This window comes from Octodon degus, unplaced genomic scaffold (genome assembly GCF_000260255.1).
Source record: "Octodon degus isolate 3935 unplaced genomic scaffold, OctDeg1.0 scaffold00019, whole genome shotgun sequence".
Classification (NCBI taxonomy): Eukaryota; Metazoa; Chordata; class Mammalia; order Rodentia; family Octodontidae; genus Octodon; species Octodon degus.
The window spans coordinates 17378554-17394680 of NW_004524595.1; the positions used below are offsets into that span (position 1 = coordinate 17378554).

At 40.0% G+C, this 16127-nt stretch overlaps 1 protein-coding gene across 1 annotated transcript in view; it reads right to left on the reverse strand.

The window, feature by feature from the left end:
- Positions 1–13196, reverse strand: part of Sgcb (sarcoglycan beta) — a 16592-nt gene extending 3396 nt beyond the window's left edge. Inside the window, exons 1-5 of the mRNA XM_004627500.3 lie at positions 13090–13196; positions 6625–6834; positions 2394–2579; positions 1529–1720; positions 1089–1220 (exon numbers count right to left, since the gene is read on the reverse strand). Of these exons, the coding sequence (XP_004627557.1) occupies positions 1089–1220; positions 1529–1720; positions 2394–2579; positions 6625–6834; positions 13090–13125 (756 nt within the window). The 5' untranslated portion in view covers positions 13126–13196. The remainder of the gene's footprint in view (positions 1–1088; positions 1221–1528; positions 1721–2393; positions 2580–6624; positions 6835–13089) is intronic.
- Positions 13197–16127: the final 2931 nt, after the last annotated feature.

The following is a 16127-nucleotide window of genomic DNA, read 5'->3' on the forward strand; positions in this document are numbered from 1 at the left end:
AATGACTTCAGCATTCTGGTTCAAATTATATCTAACAATAGTACCACTGAATAAACTAAAACATTTAAAAACGATCTCATTTTATAGATACAAAAATAACTATCTCATTTTCTGAAGTTTCTTATTCTTTTTTTTTTTTTTTTTTTTTTGGCTCCAAATGCCTTCAGGGCAAGTTTGGCTGGCTTGAGTTGTGGGGATCGAATCACAGCAACCTGAGCCTGACTGCTTTATTGAAGCAGTCACTTAAAGCACTGAGCTAAGGGGCAGGGCCCTAAAGTTTCTTATTCTTAAGAACTGAAATTTAATTTTTTAAAAAAAGAATGCATTACTTAAAAGTCCTTAGTTTTCAGGTCTCTTTTGTCATGTAATGCTTGATAGACAAATTTAATTAGCTTTAGTCAAGTGACACACAGTAGGTACACAAGGGTGTTTTGAGTAAACACATTTAGACCAGAATTGTGTGCTAGTAACAAGCTTCTGGACTTGTCTCCTTTATATGAAGTATGGTGGCTGCTAAGTTTCAGATATAATTTGTAAAACATAAGGAAAATTTCACTTTAAAAAGCACAATAAAAGTAAACCTTTCCCCTTATAATTAAAAAAAAAGATGTCCAAGTATTAATGCATGCTAATTTTTTTCATATCACTAGACATGACACTCAGGGAAAGATATGAAGAATCTCTAATTGAAAAAGCCACCAACAACTTCAGAGAATGGGTACTTTAATCTTTCAGACAAATCTTTCAGAGGTTTTTTTTCTCCTACTCTTTAAAATAATACAACAGGATTTAGAAAATACAAGCTAGCAGAAATAGCAGCAAGATTAAATCATCTGTTATCCTACAACCCACAGCTAAATATGGTTGATATTTTGACATATCCTTCCAGGTTTTAATGAACATATATATGTTCTGAAAAATAAAAATGTGATAGTTCACAAATTACTTTAATTACTTTCTTTCACTGATAATCTATTCTGAACATCCTCTGTGACAAAAATGATTTTTAATAAGTGTATAGTATTTCACATACGGATTCATGTATCTAAAGCCCAGTACTTCTCTTAAATTCCTGAAAAAGTACTCACAGCCTTTAATTCCATATTACCACCCATGTGAAATTCAATAGTTTTGCCCATAATGAACACTCCTTCATTCCCACGCACAATAGCACGCCCATCAACTTTTATATTTAAGTCACTGGTAGCATTGCTGGTAATCTAAAAATGAAACAAACAAAAGAAAGGACTGAGAAGAGTTTCTGAATGAGCATGATAATTATTATCATAGACAGATAAATGGTAATTTCAACCAAGAGATACGAAAGGAAATTTTATAGAGGTGGGAACTGATATAAAGGACCTGATAATTCTCAGACAAGCTAGGTATTAACGGATCTAAAACTACTAATTTCCAACGTTCTAGAATACATTCTCTTGTACCACAGCGAAGTAGGAAGCTTGTCCCCTGTTCTGTAACTTTAGATAACAATCTTCTCCTAGGGTAAAGCAAAGAAAATAAATCATACCCTTTCAGTAGATGCTTTTTGAACATTCAAACTTTTCACTCCACTCGGCAGATGAAACTCATGAGTTTCGTAGTCTGTACTGAATAAGACATTTTGAGTCCTTGGGTCGAAAAACTGCATGCCAATGTCACTTGTAATAGAAGTTTTGTTCTTTTCTACACTGAGCTTTGTCGTCCCTTGCTGAAAAACAATCTTCAGAAAAATATTTTATTGTGAATGCTTTCAAAGAATGCTGCAACCAAAATTCATAAAGAATACTATCTTAAAACAAGCAAACACTATTTTAAAAACTATAATAACAGACTAACTTCAAATATTTTTCTCTGTCCCCACTCCAATTAGGAAGAGTTTTTCCAAATAAAGGCTTTTACAGCTCTGCACAATTCATAGGTCATAGTGAACATGGCCCAGAGTAAAGGTAAGAATATCTTCTTGAAGTCTCACTCAGTTAGCAGCCTATATAATAGCTGCCGCCTGGCACGGCTGCCTACTTAGCTGTGAGGCATTCTCTTCCGGAGTCCCAGGAAGTACAAGACATTCTAACCTGCGAGTATGTTTTTCTTATAGTTCTGCATACAGAGAGAAAAGAATGACTTCAGCATTCTGGTTCAAATTATATCTAACAATAGTACCACTGAATAAACTAAAACATTTAAAAACGATCTCATTTTATAGATACAAAACCAACCACTATTAAATATTGGCTATTTATAAAAAATGAATACATTCATGTATAACAGTGCTTTTATTTCCTATATAGGAAGACATGCATTTTCAGAAATCAACTCTGTCTGGTTTATTTGTAAATAACTGCTCTCTACTGATGCTCTCCATGTTCACATGTTCACTTAACACTCTAACTTACAGGCTGGTTGTTGCCAGTGATGACCAAATTTTCATTTCGCCTTCCTCCTACTGTGCTCTTATACAAAGGATGAATAACTCCCATGTCAGATACTTGCTTAAATCTAAGCAGACCACTTTCATGAAACTCCATGCTGTCACAGCCATTTGGTCCAATCCGAATCACAGCCCAGATAACGAGTGTTATCTGAAAAAAGAGTGCAAGCCCCCCGTTAGTAAGCAGCATACACTTGACCATCTGGGAGACAGAGACGATCACTGCCAAGGCATTAAAGACTTCCTGAAATATTCAACTAGTAAGATGAACATGTCAAGTAGTTCTCTGTTTAAAAATAAAACAATTTTACTTTTATGAAGGTATTAAATAAAAATTGCTATAAAGTTAAAATATGCTAAAAGGTCTATAATAAAAAAAAGCAGTATCTTATTTCATCTACTTTCTTCCTATCTCACTCCCTAAGGATAATCATTTTCAACAAATTTGACTATTTCACCTGATATTTACCCACATATTTGTAAGTAATATATGTATACTATCATTTCTTCATTTGTCTATTTTAAGTTTCATCTATTTCTTATTTTAGCATGTGTGAATTTTAGCTTGCGTACATGTCCTTTTTCTCTCTCAACTCTAATCTCAAGTTCTAAGTTACTCACGTTCAGTACTTTCTCCCACCTAAGTACTAACCAGGCTGGAGCCTGCTTAACTTCTAAGATCAGACAAGCCTGGGTGTGTTCAGGGTGATGTGGCCACAGACATGCTCAGTACTTTCTGTATTATGGCCATGTAAATGCTGTTCACTGCTAAACCAAATACTTCACCATGACAGCAGCTTCTTTCTTATACTTTGTATCTCTGGGAGCTAACCTCTTTTTCTTTAATTTGCTCAGTTTCTTTGCAAATTTAATTCTCAATCTCTAACAACTGCACAAACCTCAAAAAGTTCTCTAAGTCCAAGCCTCATACAATGAAGACAATTAGTCCAAATGTTAGTTCTATTTTTCTCTCAGAAAAATCTCTCTGGCACCCATTGTCTGTTCCAGCCTGGCTGGTGGGCCTCTGGCCTCCTGCACAGCCCAAACTGTGAACTTTTCTTTCATTTTCAGGCTGTAACTCTGGTCTTTCCTTTCTCTGAGATATTCAGTTTTTCTGTCTTCAGTTTTCCAAATGTCTTTATAATTCCTCACATTTGATTGGTACCCTGGGTAGGTATTTTACTGATTTGAAATTACCTCCTTTCTAAATGTTCAAAGCCGCTGTTTTTTGCCTTTCAATCTCCAATGCTGCTTTTCAGAAGTCCAATGCCACTGTCTCTGTGTTCTTACATATAACCTGTTTCTTCCTCCCTCTGGAAGATTTTAGAATCTTTTCTTTACTCATCATTTTCTTAAATTTCACAGTAGTTGCTTGGATGTAAGTCTTTTCTCCTTCTTGTTCTTTTTAATGCATTATACCAGACTCAGAATAGTAGCTTTCCTTTATTTTAGAAACATTTCTTCATTACGTTGACAATGTTCCCTCTAGTGTTTTCTCTCTCTCATCACCTTCTGAATCTCCTATTAATTAACAAAACATTCTGGCACTGGTTTTTCATTTTTCTATGCTTGGGTTGGGTTTTTTTTTTACATTCTTTTATTTTTTTATTCAGTTTAATGAGAAAAAAAGATAAAATAGCAATGAAACAGTTTCAGAACAGGTTAGTAGGACAGTTAAAATAATTAAAGCATTGCATACTGTTGTCTTTGTAGTAGCTATTCAGAGGACAAGACGCAGACATGATATCTTGTCTAAACAATATTAGTGCAAATCTTTCTTCTCAATGAACTAAGAGAAAGTAGCTGCATATCTATCCTATCTTGTGCATATATACATATATATATTTTTTCACAACAAAATGGTTATTTATATCCCCCTTTTTTGTTTTGTTTTGTCAGAGATGGGTGTTCCATTGCTGTTAGGGAAGCTGTATTTGGAGAAGTCTTTAAAAGACCTTTGCTGGTGTTTTCATTTTTCTTGAACATTCTGGACAAGCTTATTTTCCAATAAGCAACCATCTATTTATCCATTGTGTATATTTCTGTGAGTTCTTCCTTATTTGCTCATTTTTAATTGTTTATTCTGATTCTTGGAGTTTTCCTTAAAAAAGTCTAGTAATTTCTGGCTCAGTGTTCATATTTAACAGTGATTCTATGAAATGTCCAAAGAAAATTCTCTAAGTATGGTCAGGCTTGTGACAATAGAGACAGTAGGTGTTTTTTTTTCCCCCACTGGGACCTATCAAATGCACTGCCACTACATCATTTATCTAAGTGTTTCGGTTCTCTACAGAGGCTCCTCTATCTCATTCAAATGGTCCTGCTTTTAGGATGGAAACCCAGAGAGGCTTTATTTAGCATGTGTGAATTTTAGCTTGCTTACATGTCTTTTTTCTCTCTCAACTCTAATCTCAAGTTTTAAGTTAACCTCACCTTCAGACTTCCTCCCATCTAAGTACTAACCAAGCTCGAGCCTGTTTAACTTTTAAGATCAGGGAAGATTGAAGGGCTGAAATAACCTGTTAGGTCTACGATGTCCAGATATCAGTATATTTGGATGGGTTAGAAGGGTAGCTGTCTAATCTTTCACTGGAAGAGAGGGTAAGCCCAGGCATCTCACTACTGACAGATTTTTCCAACAAATTCTGTTTCAGTTCCTGCTTTTCAAGGTTGAGTACTTATACTGCAAACTTCTATGGCCTTTTGGTATTAAGCAGAACACTTTACCAACACAGCCTGCCACTCTGTCCACCAAACGCACACAGGAGTCTCTCGTCTCTGTTACCTGCTATTTTCCCTCCTCCTTTTTTGTCTTCATTTATTGTGGCTCAGGACTGCAGTTGTCTTCCACTTTTTTCAAAGAAACTTCTGTTTCTTAAAATTGTTACTTTAAGTTCAGTTTTTTTTCCGTAAGATAGAAAGAAATCTCTTTCATCTGATGAAACCAACTTATGAGATAAAATAAGTTCAAAAAATGTGCTCTTAGTAAACCTATTTATGGTCCCTACTATCAAATGCATAGTACCAGATCTTGCGAACTTCAGTGAAGAACCAGACACAAATGTTATGATGCACAGAAAATACAGACTAGCTTAAGAACAGCAGAAGCAAAAACATTAATGGAATCACCTTTTTTTAAAAAAAAAAAAAAAAGGTTTCTTTTTTTGTGTGTGCAGGGTCTCACTACACAGCTTGGACTCGTAGTGATCCTCCTGATTTCTGCCTCCCTAGTGCTGGGATTACAGGCATGCCCACCACACCCAGCCTCCATTGCCCTCTCAGCACACCCGAGGGCAGGGCCAGCATGGCATGCAGTACCAGGGATCGAACCCTGGCCTCTGCACTGACCTAAGCAAGCGCTTAGTCTGCTGATCTCCACCGCCGGCCCTGGAATCACTTTTGAGCTGCTAGAGATCACATTTACAAGCATTCTTAGGTATACCAGTAATTATTTTCGAAAAACATCTGCTAAAGGGCTTCAAAATAAACCTCCAGAGAGTAATGATCTCAGTATTAAAAGATTTTTTTATTAAAAAAAAATTAAAATCCTTGGAAAAGGCAACACACCAGGTCCCTAGCAATGTAGTATGAGTCACCTACTAGATGCTTCCTTTCTTGGCAGTACAGACTTATAACTACAAAATATAGGCCATGACTGCCATCAAAGAGTTTACTTTTTCTTTTTTGTCTCAGAGTTTGACTACACAGTTCAGGCTGGCTTTGAACTTACTTTGTATCCCAGGTAGGCCTTGAACTTGCACAGATTCTCTTGCCTCAGCCTCCAACGTGCTGGGATTTCAGGTGTGTGCCACCATGCCCAGTGTGAGTTTGCAATTTTAAAACCTAGCTCAAGAGGCAACATCAAGTGCAAGAACAGCTGAATGAAAACCAAAAATGTTACTATTTTTTTAAGAAGAAATAGAGGCAATAAATAAAATCATGGCAAAGCTATTCTCTAGTCAGTTGTCTCCACTCTTACTAAAAGTGCTTTAAAATAATCCCTCAACTGCTTTTTTCTAAATGAGATTAATATAGAAAAATATTTGCCTACTAGCTTATACATCAATAAAACTTGAATTAAAAAGCAGAAAAGATGGCCCCAGAAGAAATTACAGAAACCATGTCCTTGAGATTATTAAAAGGATAAAATCCCCCCCATGGTAACTAAAAAGAAAGTATTTGCACCATATACTCACAATTAAATTGATGACAGCCAGGATAAACAAGAGGATAATTACACAGATGGCTAAGTTGCCCTTTCTCCCTCTTAACCCTGTTTTATGGAGACGATCTTCATCAATTGGAATATACCCAGCTTTGAAGTTACTGTTGTGCTCTTTATTGATGTTCCTCCTTTCAACAGCCTTCTCACGCATGGACTTCTTTACAGGGCCATTGGAACTTTGCTAAAAATGAGATACAATACAATGAAAAAGCTATCCCGTTTGGTGCATTTATTAAGTAGAAACCCACAACTATAAAAAGTTATTAAGATATAGACCTAAAATGTCCCCAAGGGCTGAGGAGATGGCTCAGTAGAATAAGAGCTTGCCTGGCAAGCGCAAGGGTCTGAGTTCAATCCCCGGTTCCACCAAAAAATAAAATAAATAAAAAATAAAATAAAATATCTCCAAAGTGAGTGTTCAGAGGCTGACACTTTTGGAAGGTGGATCACAGAGATCTATCATCATCAGTACTTTAACCCACTGATGAGTTCATAGCTGATCGTGGTGTTAGGAAGCTAGGCCTAGTTGGAAGAGGTGGGTTGCTTGAGGGCATGAGCTGAACAGATCTATTTTTGTCCCTGGCTTCTTCCTCTCTCTATTGGAGACCCCTACGGTGGGTTCCAATCACCTGCCTGGGTTACAGAGCACAGTGGGAAAGGAAAGAAGCGAGCAAAGCAGGGATCTGGGACAACCAGTTGCTCTCTTAGAACAAATGCTATGAGCCACCCAGAACCTTGTTATTATTCACTGAACAACATGGTGAAGGGATTGTGACTGGATGTATTAGACAAGTGGCAAAGCTGTCAAGGCTTATAACAGACGGAGTAAAGCATTCTATTTAACAAATAACCTGCTTTGTAGCCAATTCTGGCAAGGAATTTTCTTCTGGAGTCATGTAGGCCTCAGTGGAAACATTATCTCGTGTCTTGGCCCTACGGTATTACAGCTTGTTTATCTGAGCTCAACCACAGCATTGATAATAAAGTATATATTAGTCCATTATTGGCTGCCTGCTTTCATAAAGGTATGAACACAGCCTCGGCCAGACTCACTAGTTGAACTCAAAGCCAGTTTAAGGAAGTCACCGCTACAAAGTCTGCCCTGCTCATAAGTAAACACAATCACACTTAGGTCTGGGGAGGGTGATGTGGTGGCCCACATTTCTCTCTGCTTCCCGGCTGCCACTGGTTAAGCAGTTTTCCTCCTGCAGTCCCACACTTGCATTTCTGCTCTACAGCCAGCTGTCTGTGGACTGAACCCTCAGAAGCTGTGAGTCGAACAAGTATTCTGCTCCAGCAATGGGAAGGCTGAGCAACACAAAAGATGAGGAGTGTTCGTAAGTCCAATTTCTTAAGTCTGATAGTGAGTCTGATACTCATTTGATGTAAATACACAATGCAAAGCATTAAAAGATGATTATTGATATATTTTCCATTAACCAACTGCAAGTTATGTTGAGTTGCAGGTTCCAAGACAAGACACAATTGTACTTAGAGGAGCTGTGTGGAAGAACCTTCAATGTGATTATCTGACACATGTTTTCTGCTTTGCTTTCAACAGCCCTATTGCCAATAAGGTAAAGAGAGGTATCATATACATTCTACAGTGGGTAATCTAGTTTTTATTAATGGTTTACTGATTTATACATACTCACTTATATGAAAAGAATTTGAAACAGTTGATACAGTCTGCTACTTTTAATTCCTTGGGTAAAACTAACATTATCTTAGCCCAACAATTTTTGAAGAATATACAAGTTGTGTGTGTGTGTGTGTGTGTGTGTGTGTTGAGAGTATCAACTAAATTTTTTACAGGGTACAGAATGTCAGATATATTTTCAAGATAATACTAAGATGTTTTATTTCACTCTGCTTTCTTGAATGGGCAGTGGTTTTCCAAAGGCTACATCATCACTCATCACCATCAGCACATCATCATTCTAAGAGTTAATAGAATGTTTACTTGACATTCCTTCATTTTCAAACTTTCTGTTTTAATTTCTAGTATGACAAGTATCAGTGGATATAATCCATATAAACAAAAGCTCTTTTGGATCTTTACTAGTTTTTAAGAGAGCAAAGGGAACCCAAGACCAAAAAACTTGAGAACTTCTGCCCTAAATTATGGTTGAATAACATATTAGGTAATACTCTTATGTAACAGTGGCATAAAAAGAATACATACTGCCCACTCTATCATTTCCAGAGTTCTGTGAGGACTCACTTATTCAAGGTATGTATTAAGCATTTTATGTTTTAACATTTATTCCTTAAATAAAAACAGAAAAGTCAGAGTTCGGGTCATTATCCTTTAGATAGAGCACATTCAAGTTCCCTTCTGGAAGAATGTTCATCAGTCAGATTCATTAAGTCTGACAGAGTGAGACTTATACACATTTGACATAAATATACAATGCAAAGCATTAAAAAAAAACCAAACACACCCCCAAAAATAGTACAATAAACTATTTTTACTTTTTGAGTTACCTTGTAAGGTAAACACATATGCTCCTTCCATGATTTGTTTGCATCTACGAGTATTTGTTATGCAAGGTCTGTATCTGTGAAAGTTTGTAACTTGAATTTTCATAAGTCAGAGACTCATACTGATAATCCTGATATATGTAAATTATAGTTAAGAATGTAATAAAGCACTCTGTAGGTTCAGGTGCCAAGATAAACAGCATATGTAATTAATATAGCAGAATTCACCTGTTATTATTTATTATTATTATCATCTATATTTTAGGGAAGGGTTTACAGGGTGTTCAGGGTCTCACTACTAGATCAGACTCATAGTGATTCTATTGTTTCCAGCCTCCCAAGTACTGGGATTACAGGTGTGCACCACCATGTCCTTTTTTTTTTTCCATGCCCAGTCTTAAATGGGATCAAATGCCCGGTCCTTGCACCTGCTGAGCTTTTTGGCCCACCCTCATACAGCAGAATTCAAAGAGAAAAGAGTCAAGGTAACCTGGAGTTATTAGGGAACTGGGGAGAACTGGGTGGGTCAGATATGGCAGTGCTGGAAGACTAAAACTGGAAACTAGGACTAGACTGAAAAGGTTAGTAGACAGCAGAATACAGACCCTAGCCTTTGTTTAGCTTAACTGGCAGTCACAGGAGGTTTTTTATTTTTAGCATGAATGACATATGTTGCAGCATACTAAATGGGCATTTTTAGGTGAGACAGGACAGATCAGTAAGTAGGCTTTTGGGGATGCTGAAACAATGTATGTTTGAGGTAATGAGAGTCTAGTAAAAGGAGAGATTTCAGACATGACTAAATTTGTAGGAAGGTTAAAAACCACACTCACAGACTGATTGAAGCTTATGGAAAATGGAAGCCAAAAATTATCATCTTGAGAAATGTGAGGGATAAAAATTTAAACAATTCCACAAAGTGGTAATGTAGAAAGTAACACCATCTACTCAAAAGATGTTCTAATAAAACAAATTGCTGAGTACAGTTGTGTAGGCTGGGAAATGCATGAGGCTACAACATCTGACAGAATACATGTCACTGGAGACACTTTAGAGTTGAATATGCATTTATACTGTCTTTCAGCCGAAGGCAGTGAAATACCTTAGGGAAAGGGTGCTTTCTTCCAATTTGCATGGGCTTAGTATGAGCTTGTGACAGCTTTAATAAGTGGTCAACTTAAAAATCTTAGAATATAAAAGAGACAGGGGCAAAATTTATCTCTCTTTACTTTTCTCTGCCAATTCATATACATTATCATAATCAAGTTGATGCATTTGAGTGATTTACATATGCTAAGTTCTCCAAACTGATAGAAAAGGCATACAGCCATGCGTAGAAGAGATTATCTACAGGCCATCAGGGCAGACAGAAAAGGTCCCTAAGTACAACTGCAGTGCAGCATGTAATTGCTGTAGTATAGCAGTACACATAATCCTAAAAGGTGCAGGAGAGGAGTGCAGTCTCACCTAAGAGGATTTGGGGGGCCTTCTGTGATGGTTTGTAAGAAAAGGTGAGGTTTGAGTTGAGTGCTAAAAGATGGAAAGGAGTTAGCCAGGCAAAAGAGCAGAGAAGGGCATTCAAGGCACAGGGAACAGCAGCAAAACTGAGTACAATTTATCTCTCAGAAAAACAACTCTATTATTACAGCTTATATCTTGATGTCCCCCCACCCCAAAGCCTCTTGCACTCATAGCAAGGGCTTTGGGGAGGAAATTTGATTAGTGAGTTTACAGCTACCTTGCTGATGGGAGGTGGGGGTCTGACTGGAAGAAGGACGTCATTGGAGGCATGGCCTGAAGGGTGTACCTCTCTCCCTAGCTCCTCCCTTCAGTCTTTCCTTTCCACCCCCATGCCAGGAGCAGCTGTGCTATCCTGCTTTGGCGCCAGCTGTCCAGGGACTATAAGTAGTAGCCCCAAAATCCTTTCCCCCATTATTGTGGGTGTTGGATTTTGTGTTTCAGCAATGAGAAAAGTCACTAAGTCAGTACTTTTGTGTGGATGGAGAGAACAAGGATGGGGATGAGGCAGAAATGGGGAAGAGGTGCTATTAGGTCCAATCAGTGACAAAAAAGACCACTCCAAGGACTTTTAATTTAAAGGCAGTGGGGAACTACTACTTATTTGAAATAGATTAATAATACAATTTGGGTTTTTACTGCTGCAAAATCACACCAAAAAAGAGATAAAGATATCAACAGAAGTTTCCTCTAAAAGTTAAGTGAGAGCCTTTTGAAAAGAAAATGGGAGAAACTAAGAAGTACTGTCAGGATCAAGTGAATGGATGACAGTGTGACATGGAGGGGTCTGAAGAGACTCTCAAGCAGCATCAGATACATCATTTGTGGGATCCAGTACAAAAAGAAAATGTTGAGCTCTTTGCTTAAATATCAAGTCTGGGACAGCAGACCAAACGTGGGTTTCTTCTGAGCCACCTTACTGGACTTGTTGCTAAGTTTCTCCTCAACCAAGTGAATGGATGACTGCAATCCTTTAGTTGTAAATGTGATGCATCCAGTTTGAGCATTTTTGAGTTTGAGGCCAGTTAAATTCAAGGCTGGAGACATAAATTATAAATCTGAAGTGGAGCCTGAGGAATGGATCACATTGTTCAGCCTGTCCCAAGAGCATCAGGTCAATACAGATGGCTAAAGAACCATCTAACAGAGAAGCTAATGAATCAGGAGGACAACTGTGAAAGCCAAGGAACAATTCAAACTCAGAAATTCCACACTTTGTTCTCTGTGTCCATTCATCCCCTTTACTGTACTGTTCACAATCTACAGGTGCTTGCTTAGCTCATTTTTTCTGCATTTGGCGTTTTAAAGTTTTTTTTTTTGGTGGAAGCGAGGGTTGAACTCAGGCTCTTGTGCTTGCCAGGCAAGTGCTTATTCTACTGAGCTATCTCCCCAGCCCCAGTTTTAAATTTTTCAAGGCAGATTCTATGTCTACCTTTTTTTTTTTCTAGCCCTTAGAATAATTTCTCCAAGAATATATGGCTAAAATGTCTAGAAAGTTAATCACTTAAAAAGAGCTTTCTAAACATGAAACAATGTGGGCAACTTGGCTCACTCTTTTCAACATTGTTGAAGAACTAGATTTATTTTTAGAAGAGTGAGACTATCATACCAATTATTTTTGAAGGGAAACAACAGTTATGAAATGACTATAAAAATTCTTTTTATTATAACAAACCACTCTTGCAACTACATGTATGTATACATATTGACACACACATATCTACATACACAGGCATGTGTAAACAAAACTTGATATGTGAGGGAGAAAACATTTTAAATTATTTTAAATTACAAGTTTACAATGCAGAGATATTTGTTAATGCATTCGTAAAAGTGATTTAATACCCACTGGACAGAATGCAATTTTTCTTTTTTATACTGATAACTAAATCTCCAAAAATCAAAGTTGGAGGGCAAACCTGGGATGGTGAACTTTCATCTGGGGATGGCAGAATCAAGCCGCGGCCACTACCCCACACCCAGGCGACAGCTGATCATTTCTTGGCTGGCTCTAGGGGAGCCTCTCGTTAGCGCTGAGGTTATTTTTATCCGCATCTCTGCTGGCTGCTGAGCGGGGCAGGTCGTGGCGCAGGCTCGGGTCTGGCGCTGTCGCGTCCCGAGCCCTCAGGGCAGCGAGCCCTCCAGACTCCCGCCAAGAGATGGACCAGGCAAGGCCGAGAGCTGCGCCGACATCCCTTCCCCGGCGAGAAGCTCGGGCCTCGGGTCTCTCCGGCCTTTGCAGCATCCCGGCCAGGACAGCCCCTCCAGCCCTGCCTTGCCCTGCCCTGCCCCGCCCGGCCCAGCCCGGCCCGCCTGGCCCCGCCTAGCTCCGCGAAGCGCTCGCGCCCTCGTCCGGCTGACCCCACCTCGGGCGCCACAGGCAAGACCCGACTCTCCCGCTCCTCCAGCTCCCGGCTGCGGCGGGCTCACAGACCTGCTCGGCCGCCGTCACCGCCGCTGCTGCAGCCATCTTCCCGCTCCAGCAGCCTCCGAACCGAGCTCCTCTCCGCGGCGCGCTCGCGCCTGCGCACTATCTAGGAGGTGGGCTCACTTCCCAGCGGGCCCCGCTCCGCCCCAGCCGGTCCCGCCCCGCCCCAGCCGGCCCCAGCCGGCCCCGCCCTGCCCCTCCCAGCAGGCCCCGCCTCTCCCCAGCCGACCCCGCCTCTCCCCAGCCGGCCCCGCCTCTCCCCAGCCGGCCCCGCCTCTCCCCAGCTGGCCCCGCCTCCTGCTACTTGGGGGGCCCTCACCCCGCCCCGGTCTGAGCCAGTTTAGTGACTGCAGGTGGGGTGGGGGGCGGGGCGGGGCGGGGCGGGGCTGGGCGCAGAGGGGAATTCAGGGACTGCAAAAATCTGGTAGCTCCAGCACATCCTAACAGGGCTTCCAAACCGTCTCCAGCAGCCCCTACAGTCCCACAAAGGGTCGCCCTCAGATCGTCCCTTTTCCCCACTCCCAATAGTGGAGGGCTGGTGTCGCCCTGAGTGGTGACGCTTTCTTTGACTCACGGGACAGGACGGAGTGATGACAAGGTGGATGCAAGTTAACGGTTGCCAGGAGCTGGCTCAACTCATAAAAATAGTCCCTCACTAGGAAGGTCTCTGAGTCACTTCAATTGCTTCTTAACTCTGGAGGATCGTGAATTCCTGCGTCGGTGGGCGCGGACTGTCCATACAGGATCTTGGCAACCATCTATACCAGGCATTCACTGCAAAGCAGAAAGCCACCCATGGGTGCAAGAAACCTCAGCTGTTCCCTGTGGGTGATATAATTCAACAATTCCTTTGGCAGAAAAAGAGGCGGTGAAATGCACAGTAACCCAAGTTCAAGAACTGTTGGTCTTGCAGCCAAATCAGTTCGAAAGCAGCCCCCCACCAGGCTGCCTAACTCAGCAGCAGGCGCCCTTTCTTTAGAAACTAGAGTCAGTTTTGCTTTTGATGACTGGAGTGGTTATTTGGCCACTCTGCCTACTTTATATTAGAGGATTGCTGTGAAGTTTAACTTAGATAACGCATCATGTAATGAATGTCTCCCAATCTTTTTTCTTTCTCATCACTGATTTTGGCTAAGGTGCTTACCCAACAGGTCATCATTTGCATATCCTCTTTCCCAAATATTGGAATTACATGACTCACATGTGCAGCCTGTAACCTGCTTTAATTTCTAGGATAAATCTGCATTTCAAGCAAAAAGTCTGTAAATTATAACCGAGGGCTTTGCAAAGTGTTGCTATGTTAGTAATCTGGTCCTGTTCCTATCCATCAGTTGAGATAACTGAGCTTTTGGCTGAATCTGAGTTCCTGTTTCCAAATGTGGTAAGGTACTCCTTAATTCATATGCTTTACGATTCTCAGCCAAGATACCCTTACTCATCCGCAAGAAACCACCCAACTGTCACACTGTTTTCAAAACCTTCCAAGGGTCTCATAGGCAACGTGAGCTGCTTTGCTCCTTGACTCAGCTTCTAGGCTTATGTGATATTCAGATTGGACTGTACTAAAGGCCCAAATCTCACTCACCCTTTTATCTCCAATGCCTGGCACAGTATGGAAACTAATTGTTTCAAAAATCTGTCTGATATTCCAATTTGTGCCTTGATTTGGCCAACATCTGTCTACTTAGGTGCTGAGATTACTGATCTCCATCTCTGATAGGACACCCCAGTTTTTAACTTGGCACCAGTTTCTGTCCTTTTAGAAGAGATCTGATTCAGTCAGGACCACAACTTTTGTGAGTCATTCCCAAAAGTATTATTTTCCACCCCTTACCCACCCCATAATGTCTTTGAGGCCTCTGTTCTTGGCAGTGTCTCTAATTCTCCCAACATTCTTATGAGGTAGTCCCCATTTTACAATTGGAGATAACCAAGGTTCACAGAGGCAGCCACGACTGGAGTTTGGATTTCTTTCCTTTTAGGGTATGAAACACTTTATTTACTTCAAGCTCTCCTCTCCTCTCCTCTAAGGATTGTGTTGAGAAGTGTGCTGTAATTCTAATGGGTTTTTATACATATGTGATTTGTGACTTTTCTCCAAGTTTTTAAGATTTTCATCTTCATGTTGGACTTCTGGGATTTTGACTACAATGTATCATAGAGAAGTTCTTTCATCATTATGACTTTTTGGGTTTCTATATGCCTCACTTATTTTAGGTTAAATTATATTCCTAAATGTGAAAAGGTTTTGGTATTATTTCTGTAAACTGATTTTTAATGCCATTTATGGCATCTTCTGATTTAGTCACTAATTCCATTAATCCCAGACAGGTCTTGTTTTTGCTATCAACTGTTGGGTTCATTTCCCACAATCTTTTGTTGTCTTCAGGGCGTTTCTGAGTCTATGATAACCTGCATCAGCCCTACTTTCTAACTGTGACTTTCCTAACATGGGTCACTTCTGCCACCCACACTTTTGGTAGTATTTCCATCTCCTCAGTTTGTTTGGTACCTTTTCATGGACACTACTTCTTTGCTAAACTGATCATTCACGTTTTGTTTAGCTCAGTTAGCTTTTTATTAGTGTCCTCTGAAAACTGCTTTATTATGTTTATCATGTGTTTAGTTATATCATTTTTCAGCTCACTGAGCACCTTATTGATCATTTTCCTCTTTTATCACTTTGTAAAATGCAGCTGTTTAGCTTCTTGTTTCCTCCTTATTGGTTACTCAAATCAGCTCTGTGGAAGTTGGGTGTTTGGGAAGCATTTTGTTGCCTTTTCCTCATTTGTCTTATGCCTATTGTGTGTGGGGGCACACATGTGTGTATGTGTGTGCATGAGTACACAAGCAAAGGGACAATTAAAGTAGAAAGACTTTGTTGCTAGTAAGGCAATATCTTTAGTTAGAGTCTGCTTTCTAACGACCCACTCCAGGCATGTCTTGTTATAGGCCTTTGCTGCTGTCCTAAGATTCAACCACTCTTCTAATGTAACGAGGGAAGGGTGCAACAAAATTGGTCCAGCACTCACATGTCCAGAAAT